General features: G+C 37.5%; 1 protein-coding gene across 1 annotated transcript in view; it reads left to right on the top strand.

Annotated features, from left to right (window-relative positions):
• The window catches only part of OSBPL11 (oxysterol binding protein like 11), a 99,526-nt gene that overhangs the window by 39,914 nt on the left and 46,273 nt on the right, over positions 1 to 13,339 (top strand). Inside the window, exons 3-5 of the mRNA XM_021692321.1 lie at positions 7,930 to 8,105; positions 8,949 to 9,028; positions 11,039 to 11,215. Coding sequence (XP_021547996.1) covers positions 7,930 to 8,105; positions 8,949 to 9,028; positions 11,039 to 11,215 — 433 coding nt within the window. The remainder of the gene's footprint in view (positions 1 to 7,929; positions 8,106 to 8,948; positions 9,029 to 11,038; positions 11,216 to 13,339) is intronic.

Below are 13,339 nucleotides of genomic sequence, written 5' to 3'. Positions count from 1 at the left end.
GGGAGAGGGGCAGAGGGAGAGAGAGAAGCAAGCTCCCCACTGAGCAGGGAGACCAATGTGGGGCTTGATCCCAGGACCCCGGGATCATGACCTGAGCCAAAGGCAGACGCTTAACTTTGAGCCACCAAGGCGCCCCTATATGTCTTCTTTAGAGAAATTTCTATTCAGGTGGTCTGCTCACATTTAAGTGAATTGTTTGGGGTTTTTAATATTTTTTTTTACATTGGTTTTATGAATTCTTTACATATTTTAGATATTACCCCTTATTGGATATATCATTTACAAATATTTCCTCCCATTTAGTAGGTTGCTCTTTCATTTTGCTGTGCAAAAGCTTTTTAGTTTGTTGTAGTCCTAATTGTTTATTTTTGCTTTTGTTTTCCTTGCCTGAGGAGACAGATCCAAAATAATATTGCTAAGATCAGTGTCAAAGAGCTTACTGCCTATGTTTTTTTCTGGGAGTTTTATGGTTACCCATCTTATAGTTAAGCCTTTAATCCATTTTGAGTTTATTTTTGTATATGGTGTAAGAAAGTGGTCTAGTTTCATTCTTTTGTTTGTAGCTGTCAGTTTCCCCAACCCTTTATTGAAGTGTTGACAATAGACAAAAGTTACTATTATATTAGGTTTATAATTACTTGTTCACCTGCCTTGGGCTTTTTTTTTTTTTTTAAAGATTTTATTTATTTATTCATGAGAGACAGAGAGAGAGAGAGAGAGAGGCAGAGGGAGAAGCAGGCTCCCAAGGAGCAGGGAGCCCGATGCGGGACTCGATCCCAGGACCCCGAGACCACGACCCGAGCCGAAGGCAGACGCCTAACCATCTGAGCCACCCAGCCGCCCATGCCTTGGGCTTTTTAAAATACTTGTAGTGATTAAGCTTTTAGGATGGTTTGGAGACAGCAAATAAATTTGTATTTAGGTGCCTATTTTGTGCAGGACTCTCAAACTTCTCTGGGATCTTGGCGAGTTTAAATATCCAGTCCAAGGTCACATAGGCAGTCAGTAAGGAGCAAAGCCAGGGTAGAATTGGTAGTTGTGGAGCAGGGGGATTAAACTTCTATTTTTTTTTATTGTGGCAAAATATACACAAAATTTATCATTTTAACCATGTATAAGTGTTCAGTTTGGTGACATTAAATGCATACATTGTTGTGCAATCATCAACACTATCTATCCGTAGCACCTCTTGCATCTTCTCAAATGAAACTGTACCCATTAAATAATAATTCCCCATTTCTCCCTCTCCCAAGCCCTTGGCAACCAGTATTCTACTTTCTGTGTCTGTGCTTTGACTACTCTTGGTACCTCAGATAAATGAAATCATATAGTATTGGTTCTTTTGTGCCTGGCTTATTTCACTTTATTTCACAAAAAGCATCATATCTTTAAGGTTCATCCATGTTGTGGCATGTGTCAGGATTTCCTTCCTTTCTCAGGCTGAGTAATACCCTTTTTTTTTTTTTTTAAGATCTTAATATTCTATTGCATGTTTGTACCACATATTCTTTATTCATCCGTCCATGGATGCTTGGGTTGCTTCCACCTTTTGGCTGTTTTGAGTAATTCTGCTATGAATATTACTGTACAAATATTGTTCAAGTCTCAGCTTTCATGTCTTTTGTGTATATACCCAGAATTGGAATTACTGGATCATATGGTAATTCTATGTTTAATTTTTTGGGGAATTCCATACTGTTTTCCATAGTGGCTACATCATTTTACATTCTTACCAGCAGTTCACAAGGGTTCTAATTTCTCCACATCCTCACCAACACTTGTTATTTTCTGTTTTTTGGTTTTTGGGGTTTTTTTATAATAACCTTCCTAATAAGTGTGAAGTGGTATCTCACTGTTGGTTTTAAACTTTTTAAAAATGATAATACTGGAATTTGAACCCAGACAGTTCTGACTCCAAAGTCTATGTTTTTACATTATTATGCTGCTTCTAATTCACATGTCATTTGGATGCTTCTGCTTTTGGCCACGATAAAATAACAGGAGCTGAATTTGCTGTCCTACCTTAAACAACTTGAAAATGGTACATAATTTATAAAAGAATGATTTTTAGACATTTAAAAGAATAGAAGCACTGATAAAAAGGTGATTGTTTAACAGAGAGGGCGGTTTGGGTTGTGTTTAGTTGGAAGTGACATTAGGTAATCCAAATAAGAGTGACACGCAGGAAGTTAGACATCATATGGCAGATCAAAGCTGGATATGAAAACTTAGAAGGGAATCATCCCTATTGAAGTTAAAAGGGCAGTTCTCCAGGGTTCCCATTTTTATTTAAAAAAAAATAAAATAAAGTCAAGGGAGTCTTTTCATGTATTTTTCACTTCAGGTTTTTGAAATTTTTTGAAGGCTCATATATTCAAATTTCATACAGAATATTAATTTTTTAAAAGATTTTATTTATTTTAGAGAAACAGAGTGTGTGAGCAGGGGGAGGGGCAGAGGGAGAGGGAGAAAGAATCTCAAGCAGACTCCCCACTGAGCGCAGAGCCCATCACAGGGCTTGACCTCATGACCCTGAGATCATGACCTGAGCTGAAACCAAGAGTCGGACACTTAACCAGCTGAGCAACCGAGATGCCCTGAGAATATTAGTTTTTAAAATTTTTATGTCACTTTGGTTTTAGCACTATTCTTTGTTCTCTTTCTTAAAAGGAAGATAGGTTAGCTTTCTCCCCCAATATCCAACAGTTGTCATTTATATAATATTGAATAATACTGAGAAACTCTCAGAAGGGGAACAAGGTAAGAAATCTCCAAAACATACACAAACACATAAAATTTAGCATAGGGTGCCTGGGTGGCTCAGTCATTGGGCGTCTGCCTTCGGCTCGCGTCATGATCCCAGGGTCCTGGGATCGAGCCCCGCTTTGGGCTCCCTGCTCCTCCCTCTCCCACTCGCCTTGCTTGTGTTCCCTCTCTCGCTGTGTCTCTCTCTGTCAAATAAATAAATAAAATCTTTTAAAAATAAATAAATAAAATTTAGTATAATTTCAAGATGACATTTCAGGTGAGTGGCAAATTGAGACCATGGGAAGAAGTGGCAGGTGTTTATCATTGCATGAGGGAGCCCACCAAAAAGATCCATTGGCCACTGGTTGTCTGGAGTTAGCAGATCCAAGCAAACAGTCTAGGGTAGGGAGAGGCACTGCCTGTCCTGACATAATCCCTCCAGCTGTGTAGGAGACCAGTTTTTAGCAGCACTAGAAAGTGCTTGTAAACTCATCCCTGTTTGCTCTGAGAGAACACAGAACCTTTTACCAACTTACCCCATCAGAAAGAGGTCTCACTTTGTCAATTTGCTGTACACCCACTTTATTATTATTTTGTTAAAGATTTTATTTATTTGAGAGAGAAAGAGAGCACATGCGCATGAGCTGGGGGAGGGGCAGAGGGAGAGGGAGAGAATCTCAAGCAGACTTTGGGGAGCGCAGAGTCCGACATGGGACTGGATCCCACGACCCTGAGAATATGACCTGAGCTGAAACCAAGAGTCGGATGCTTAACTGACTAAGCCACCCAGGCGCCCAAACTGTAGCCCCACTTAAAAAAAAACTTCGATCTTCCATTTTTATTTTATGTCAACTGGGCTGGAGGTCCTGTAGTACAGCAGAGATATACTGGGTCCTCAGCATGAAACATGTGGATTGAATGATCAAAGGTGAACAGAAAGGTTAAGACCATGTTTAAGGACCCTCGGCTTAGTTGCTCAGTTTCTTTGGCATGCCTACCCACTCTTGTCCATATGCTGCAGGTGTAGCTTAAGTAGTAAGAGCAGATATTCAAGACCATTTCCCTCCAGTCCAAGACCATTTCCCTCCAATCCAAGACCATTTCCCTCCAATCCATTTCTGTTTTGACTAAGGTCAACTTGAAGCAGCTTGGAGAAGTCCACCATGGGCATGCTGTATAAATAACTGCTTGCTCTGGAATGTGGTAGGCTAGCAAAGTACAGAACAGCAAGACCCTCTCCTGAAACCACTTCCTGCCACTTTAACTTCTAATTCCTGAAGGTGAGATTGCTTCCCATCTGGCTTAGAAGTCTGTAGATACAGAACATTAAAATCCTGGGATGGCCAGAATATGGCACATAGTTGCCTTTCCTCCCAAAAATCTTCTCAAATTTATTTTTGTCATTGTAAGATACACTTCCAAGTTAAAATATTTTTATTTATTTTTTAAAATATTTTCTTTATTTATTTGAGAGCGAGAGAGAGGGAGAGAGAAACAGCATGAGAGGGGAGAGGGTCAGAGGGAGAAGCAGGCTCCCTGCTGAGCCGGGAGCCCGATGTGGGACTCGATCCCAGGACTCCGGGATCATGACCTGAGCCGAAGGCAGTCGCTTGACCAACTGAGCCACCCAGGCGCCCCAAGTCAAAATATTTTTAGATTAAAGTTGCATTTTGATGATATTTAACTTTAAGTTGTGGGTTATTTCAAAGATTAGTCCTTTCCCCAAATTGACAGTCTGTTATTTTGAAATTGCAAAAAATAAGCAGTTATTTGCCAATTGTAACAGCATTTTCTTTTAACAACTTAACTGAATTTTCTTCATGTGAAGGTTCATGATGAATCTTGTTTCCCTGTTACATTTAACCTTTATTTCTACATTTTCTTCATTTATTGGCTAGGCCAACTTGTTCAGTATGCTTCCATCAAGAGTCTGCTACCCTTCTGGGCAAAATGGCTTTGTTAAGTTTCCTCATTATGTGGATTGTCTTTCTATCTCCAAACTATACATTTTGTAAAATTTCTCTTCATAAAAGGGATAAAGGAAGAATATTTGGATTAATCCACGTATAATGAAAGATAGCCCAAAGTGCTGTCTTATTGCAATGGACCCATAGTATCATCTTGGTATTAAAAAGATGATCAGGGGTGCCTGGGTGGCTCAGTCGTTAAGCGTCTGCCTTTGGCTCAGGTCATGATCCCAGGGTCCTGGGATCGAGCCCCACATCGGGCTCCTTGATCAATGGGAAGCCTGCTTCTCCCTCTCCCACTCCCTCTGCTTGTGTTCCCTCTCTTGCTGTGTCTCTCTCTGTCAAATAAATAAAATCTTCAAAAAAAAAAAAAAAGATGATCAGTTATTGGCTCATTTTTTTTTGTGAGGTATAATTACAACATACTAGTTTCAGGTATACAACATACAACAGATTTGATATCTCTATACATTATGAAATGATGACTACAATAAGTCTAGCTAACATCTGTCATCATACATAATTACAAAAATTTTTTTCTTGTGATGAGAACTTTTAAGATCTACTCTTAGCAACTTTCAAATTTGCTGTACAGTGTTAGTAACTATAGACACCATGCTCTTCAGTTATTGGTTATTTCTATGACTTCACCAATCCCTCCTCACCATTATTTTCTGTATATTTAGGTAGGTGCCTCCTGTATTATAAATTTGTGGTAATACTTTTGGGATAAGAAATATGTGCTCACAGCAAACTTGAGATTTTCAAACATATTGTTTGTCTAAATTTTCTTTGTCTGTTTGAGATGAATTGTACTTACATTTAGAACAGTGGAAAGAGATTTCTTTCCTTCCATTTTTTTTTGTTTGTTCTTTTTCTTAACAGCCTTATTGAAATATAATGCACAATCCATACAATTTGCCCACTTAAAGTGTACAACTCAGTGGTTTTTAGTATCTTGATGAGATTGCTTTCATACTAACCCACCCCTTCTGTTTATTTTTCTGTTTATTTGATGAATTTTTTTGTAGTAGATTCATTGTTTAGTCCATTAGGGCTGCTATAACAAAATACTACAGACTGGGTAGCTAATAAACATTTCTCGCAGTTGTGGAGGTTGGAAGTTCAAGATCATGGTGCCAGCGTTGTTAGGTAAGGGCCCTCTTCCTGTCATAGACTTCTTGTTGTGTGAGAACATGGTAGAAAAAAGGTCAAGGAAGAGCTCTTGGGTCTCTCTTACAAGGGCAGTAATCTCATTCCTGAGGGTTCTGCCCTCATGACCTAAACACCTCCCAAAGGCCCTGTCTCTTAATACTGTTACCTTAGGGGCGCCTGGGTGGCTCAGTTGGTTGGGCGACTGCCTTCGGCTCAGGTCATGATCCTGGAGTCCCGGGATCGAGTCCCGCATCGGGCTCCCTGCTCGGCAGGGAGTCTGCTTCTCCCTCTGACCCTCCTCCCTCTCATGCTCTCTGTCTCTCATTCTCTCTCTCTCAAATAAATAAATAAAATCTTTAAAAAAAAAAAAAAATACTGTTACCTTAGGAGTTAGGATTTCAACATAATGAATTTGTGGGGCACACATTCAGACCATAGCAGATTCATATGTGCATTTTGTGTTTTATGCTTATGTTTTAGAAATTGAAGATGATGTCAGTGACTATCTTGTGGTAATTCAAAGAATCTCTTCAAATATTTTGGAAAATAAAGATAACCCTATTAAAGCGTCTGGGTGGCTTAGTTGTTAAGCGTCTGCCTTCGGCTCGGGTCGTATCAGGCTCCCTGCTCCGCAGGAGCCTGCTTCTCCCTCTCCCATTCCCCCTGCTTGTGTTCCCTCTCTCGCTGTGTCTCTCTCTGTCAAATAAATAAATAAAATCTTAAAAAAAAAAAAACCCTACTAAAAATGGGCAAAATGTGATGAGCAGTTCACTAAGAACTATGGGTGGTCAGTAAACACATGAAAAAGTGTATAACTCTTCTAGTAATGAATGAAATGAAAGAAAATCCTAATTTTTAAAATTAAAATATGGGAACGTAATTTTAAAAATCAGAAGCATGCTAAAAGATGAACAAGAAAAACAATAGTTCTTTGCTTTCCCATCTCCCTTTTCAGGCAACCACTTTCAAATTTTGCTTGCTTCTCAGCAGTTTTCCTTGAAGAGAAAGCTAATTTCCATTTTCTCCCAGTTTGATATGATATGGTTGCCTGTTGCTTAAGACAGTATCTTCTAGGACCTTGAACTCCGTCTTACGGTCCAGTGTTCTAGAACTCAGAAACATAAAATGCCAAACTGCTCCGAACCCGAACATTATTTTTTTTAAATTGAAACTTTTAAAATTTTTTTAAAAGAACTATTCAATTACTTAAATTGGAATCTGAATAAAGTAATTAATCTGGAACCAAATCATAACATCAAATTCTTTTCCAAAGTGTATCAGTGTTTCATCATTTAGTTTCAAGTTCCTATGTTTCTCCATCTCCAGTTGCAGCTTTTACATTTTTAAACAGGATAAGTAATCGTTAGTTGTGACCTATTTAATGATACATTCACAAAATCTTTCTACCCTGACATTATTCTCATTGTATATTTCACTGATTAAATCTTAAATCAGACTCATTCCTTACCCAGCATTTAGTTATCCTCAGAGTTCATGTTTTGATTTGTTTCCAGTGAATTTTAAATAAAAATTCTCACTACCATTTGTCTTTGGGCTATTTACCTTCCTTGTTAATGAATTCTGGAGAGAGAGAACTTTTCCTCTGAAAGGATACTCTATCTTTGTTTCCTTTTTGCATTATCTGGTATGCCTCTTCCCTATTAAGTACCTCTACTTCAGCTCAAGGTTTTATGTCATTTATTAAATTCATTCAATTTTTCAATAAGCTTTATTGCTAGGAAATTCGGCCTCATGTTTCCAAGTACTTCTTGAACAGCTTTTGAATTTTATTTATTTGTTTGTTTATTTATTTATTAGAGAGCAAGAGGGGGTGGGTGGTGGCAGAGGGAGAGGGAGAAAGAGAGGATCTCACCACTCTGAGGTCATGACCTGAGCCAAAATCAAGAGTCAGATGCTTAACTGACTGAACCACCCATGCACCCCTTGAATTTTATTTTTTTAATAGCAAGAACTCCAAAATGTGATTGAAATTTAGTTTGCTTTAGTTTGACTACAGGGAATGTTTAAAAATTATGACTTTCTTTTTGAATCATTACAGGTTTTTTGTTTTAAACAATGAAGCTGGGTTATTGGAGTACTTTGTGAATGAACAGTCTAGAAATCAAAAACCCAGAGGTACTTTGCAGCTTGCAGGAGCTGTAATATCACCTAGTGATGAGGACTCTCACACCTTCACTGTAAATGCTGCCAGTGGGGAACAGTATAAACTCAGAGGTACGATCGAGCTATAAGAATTAATAGTATGATTTTCTTCTTCCCTTGAGAAGTTGATGTACTTCCCTGCCTTCATTTGAGTTTTGGAAACAGAAACTACTGTCATCGATATGTAGATATGATATTCTAAAATCTTAGAATTGCTTATGAATTTATGAAATCTGTTTTAATAAGTAAGCTTTCTCAAGTGGCACAATGAACAAGTGTTTACAATTGGCCCCTTTAAAATATTTGTGTAGACAAACCCTGATTACTGAAAAATATAAAAACATAGCTTCTTTAAATGGTATTTTTTATGTCTGCCTTGTATTTTACCCCTTTTCTTGATTTGGTTTACATGCCCTCTTTGAAGTTTCTAGTAACTAATATACATAGCTGGGATTTATTAAAATGTTCATATTCATTTAAAAAGTATAACTTTTGTTTAGGTAAATTTAATTTGTGTTTTTTAATTAATGCACATAAAATATAATGGTAATCCTAACTGAGCATGCTGCAAGAGATCTGAAAATACTGAGTACACATTAAATGCTTAATAAAGGTTATTTCTTTAAGTAAGAGCATATTTTTGTGAGAAACTTAAGACACGTCAAGTCTTATATCCTGCCTAGCTGCATGTAATTTATCCTCCTTCTGAAATATCCATATCCAGCTACGGTGTTACCTAACAAAGTTGACGCTTGGGCCTTTTTTCTCCCTCCCTCCAGTAGGGGACATTTACTCTAGGGAGAGTAGGACCAATTCCTGGTCTTCAATTATCTATCTGTTCTTCATGCTGTAGACAGTTAATTGTATTCCAAAAATAAATATAAAAGCGAATAACTTTTGTATTCTTTTTATCAGCCACAGATGCTAAAGAACGACAACACTGGGTTAGCAGACTTCAGATATGTACACAGCATCACACTGAAGCTATTGGAAAGGTATGTGGACTCATGTATGATATTAGTGCATAAAAAGGGGGAAAAGAATGTTTTATTTGCTTATATTCTTAAATTGCAAGACTATTTATATACCATAAAATTTACCCTTTTAAAGTGTGCAATTCCAGGGGCGCCTGGGTGGCTCAGTCGTTGGGCATCTGCCTTCGGCTCAGGTCATGATCCCAGAGTCCTGGGATCGAGCCCCACGTCGGGCTCCCTGCTCAGCGGGAGGCCTGCTTCTCCCTCTCCCACCTCCCCTGCTTGTGTTCCCTCTCTCGCTGTGTCTCTCTCTGTCAAATAAATAAATAAAATCTTTAAAAAAAAAAAAAAGTGTGCAATTCCATTGGTTTTAATATATACACAAGATTGTGCAACAATCGCAACTCTCTAATTCCAGAACATTTTCATCACCCTCCAAAACACCCATATCTATGAGCAGTCACTCGCATTCTCCCCTTTCCAGGCTCCTGGCAAACGCTAATCCATTTTCTATTCCTATGGGTTTGTCCATTCTGGGCCTCTTATATAAATAGAATCATAACAATACGTGATTTTTTGTGTCTGGCTTTTTATACTTGACATAATTTTTTTCAGAGTTAGAAGCAAATTTTATTAAATGTCCAGTTTTACTTGTTCTTTAGTCTTTTATGTACACATAATACTTTCAAGGTTCATTCATGTCATTTTATGTATCATTTTATTCCTTTTTATGGCCAAATAATATTCCATCATATGGATACGCCACATGTTGTTTATCCATTCATCAGTTGGTGTACATTTGGGTTTCCATTTTGTGGCTATTAATAACATTTGTGTCTAGGTTTTTGTGTGAACACATGATTTCACGGAGGTGTATATTTAGGTGTGGAATTACTGAGTCATATGGTGGTTCTCTGTTTAACTTTTTGAGGAGTTGTCAGACTGTCTTCCAGAGTGACTGAACCATTTCACATTCCCACCAGCAGTGTCTGAGGGTTTCAGTTTTCCCACATACTCACCAGCACCTGTTACTGCCCTCCCCTTTTTAATTGTAATAGGCATCCTGGTATATGTGAAGTGATTTCATTTCTCTAATGACTAATAATGTTGAGGATCTTTCCATATGTTTATTGATCATTTGTATATCTTCTTTGGAATTTTTTTTATTTTTTAAGGTGGAGAGGATGGTCTCATTACTTGAAATCTGAGGTTAGAGATACCTAAAAACTAGTATCTGGGCAGCATAGTTGAAGGACTCCATACCTAGGTATGCATAGGTGATAGCTTGACTTTTTAAAAAAAAAAATTTTTTTTTTAAGATTTTATTTATTTATTTGACAGAGAGAGACACAGCAAGAGAGGGAACAAAAGCAGGGGGGAGTGGGAGAGGCAGAAGCAGGCTTTCCCACAGAGCAGGGAGCCCAATGTGGGGCTCGATCCCAGGACCCTGGGATCATGACTTGAGCCGAAGGTAGACGCTTAACGACTGAGCCACCCAGGCGCCCCCCAAAATTTTTTTCCTAGTCTTTTCCCCCCATAAGTGAATTTTAAAAGTTATTTGTGATTTAGGCTTACTGCCCAATCTTCAGGAAGTTCATCACAAAAGCTTTACTCCTACTGTAAGATTGTAGTCATTGGCAGTGATCAGAAAGTACTAGTTTGTTCCAAAGATACTTGCTAGTTAGATTAGAAAATGTATTATATTGAATATTTTTGCTTTAGTCATGGTATTTAAAAATCTGAAATTAGAAATTTCTTGTTCTAATATTTGTAAAATGTGAAAAAATATTCTCGACAGCACAAACCTGTAATCAATTTTCTAAATAAATTACAACTTTACTGTTGGATGTGTCAAATGTTTAAACTTTGAGTGCCTTAAATTTTAGCATTTTTCAGAAATGTTCTTGTAGTCAATTCTGAGGTTAATTTAATTTTTAAAACTGTTCATGTGTAGGCATAAAGTGTATTTATAATAGGTGAGGGTTAACCAAAATTTTGGAAAACGAATGATTTTCCTTGTTTGTCTGATAGAATAATCCCCCTCTGAAATCACGAAGCTTCTCACTTGCATCTAGTGGTAATTCTCCTATATCCCAGAGGAGACCAAGTCAAAATGCCATTTCTTTTTTTAATGTTGGACATTCCAAACTACAATCAGTGAACAAAAGAGCTCACTTACCTCCAGACCATCTTGTGGAAGTCAGAGAAGTAAGTATGAATTGAAGTCAAATTAAAATGCCAAAATGACCTAACTTGCTTGGTTTTGTCACAAAAAAAGTTGAAATCCTGTTGTGTCTTCTGGGACCCTCAAATGTTTTCTGTCTACTATGCTGAGATAAATTTTAAGTCATAAAGATTCCCTGGTTATATGTGATGTCCTAAGTTTCTTTTCTGTGGTGTCCTAAGTTTCCTAGGTACACTTTCATTTTTCAGTCTATATCTTTCATTTCTCAAGTAAAAATACAGACTCCTTTGATGTAACATTTATGATCAAAAGGGTTTTTAAGCCTATTAGGAAGACTATGTGGCCAAACAAGTGATTTAAAAAAAAAAAAAGTTTTGTATAGACAATTTCAAACATATGCAAAAATAGAACAGTTAAATCCTTGATGTTGCCTTATCTCACCATTTCCCTGTTTCTTTTCAAATTGAGTACTAAATAATTCTAGTTAATAAAGGATGTAGTTGTTAGGTTCTAAATATTCCCGAGTTAAATTTGGTAGAGCTAATAGGTGTCTATGTAGTGAGTGGCCTCACACAGGTATGTGATTGGAAAGTAGAGGAATATTTTAATTGCCTTTTCAGATAATTGTGGTTATTCTTCTTTGGTACTGCACGAAAACTTAATAGTAGCAGTTTTGTAAATGTTAGATGCAGTGTGGAATCTAATATATATCCATGAACTTTTCATGTTCTGTTACATGAAAATCTGTTGGTCTCTCTTGCACTTGGAATGTATCTTTAATCTGTGCATGATTTTGTAACACCATGCATTAGTCAAAATATCATCTCACAGAGTTAGGCAAGTCTTGCAGATGGTGATCTATTTAACATGCAACATCGAAAATTCCCATTCATTAACGTCCTCACCAATCTCATTAGAAAAGCCTTTCAGTATTGGGAAGTTGTCAAGATTATGGTAACAGATAAAGGTTTCCCAAAATTCTTTTCATTTTAAAGCTCAGATTTTATAATTGGCAGTAAATACTTTTGGCTTGTTTTGAGGTGATAGGCTTGTTTTTTTAATTTTTGGGATGTCTACCACATACCTCCAAGTCTAACTCTCCTATGTTTCTCCTCTGCTCTGCTATAACACTCTACAGTTCTGTACTCTGGTCACCAACTGTTGGAGTTTTTCCACCGCCCAGCAATTCTCTAATTCTCTGTGGACACCAGCTGCCTGTCCTACAGTTTAAGTCAGTTTCAGCACTGTGTATCTGAGATAGTGTCAGATCCCACAGACCACCCCCACTTTAGACACCAGCTGCAAGTCGATGTTGTCACTTGTGCCTCTGACCTGCTCTAAAGAATTCAGGAACAGACAGATAGAAGGGGGGAAAGGCGTGGAGCTTCCATGCCCTTTCTGGTTGTACCACCTTCCCAGTACCTCCAAGTGTTCACCAACCAGAAGCTCTCTGAACCTCCTCTTTCGGGGTTTTTATGGAGGCTTCATTAGGTAGGCATGATTGACTGAATCATTGCCTGTTGGTGATTAATTCATCCGCTAGCCCCTCTACTCTCTAGAGGTTGGCGGGTGAGGCTGAACACATGTATACATATCTGTTGGTAACATATCTAAGAGTATAATTGTTCGATCATAGATTATAAATTATTTAACTCTAGTAAACATTGCCTAACTGTTGGCAAGAGTGGTTGTACTATTCATAAGTTTGGATTACTGGAAGTTAGTCCTAACATTTGTATACAAAATATTTTACACACACAAAGCACACACATATATCCATGTATAAATGTGTACATATAGATATCTTCATATCCACACTTTTCATTTAGAAACCTTTTTTTCTGATACAGGTGAATGTTTGATCCATTGCTACGACACATGTTTTCAAGGGCTATTTCGTGTACTACATACTTGATTTGTTTGGTAGGATATTTGCATCTCTCTTTCCATAGCCTGCTGATGAACTGTATTAAAAATCACCTGGAACAGTGCCTCTGAAAGCTAAAAGAGTCTTTCCATTATAGATGAATTAAAATAGTGTCTAAAAGATAGGCAATCTGAGAACCTTCTGCTCACAATTGAGTAATTAAGCATAATAAATTCAGTTTTCATTTAAAAATATTGGGTTGCTTATCAAGTGTTGTTAT

This window comes from Neomonachus schauinslandi, chromosome 1 (genome assembly GCF_002201575.2).
Source record: "Neomonachus schauinslandi chromosome 1, ASM220157v2, whole genome shotgun sequence".
NCBI lineage: Eukaryota > Metazoa > Chordata > Mammalia > Carnivora > Phocidae > Neomonachus > Neomonachus schauinslandi.
The sequence above is the reverse complement of the archived record's forward strand: the minus strand, read 5'-3'. Positions and strand labels throughout refer to the sequence as shown.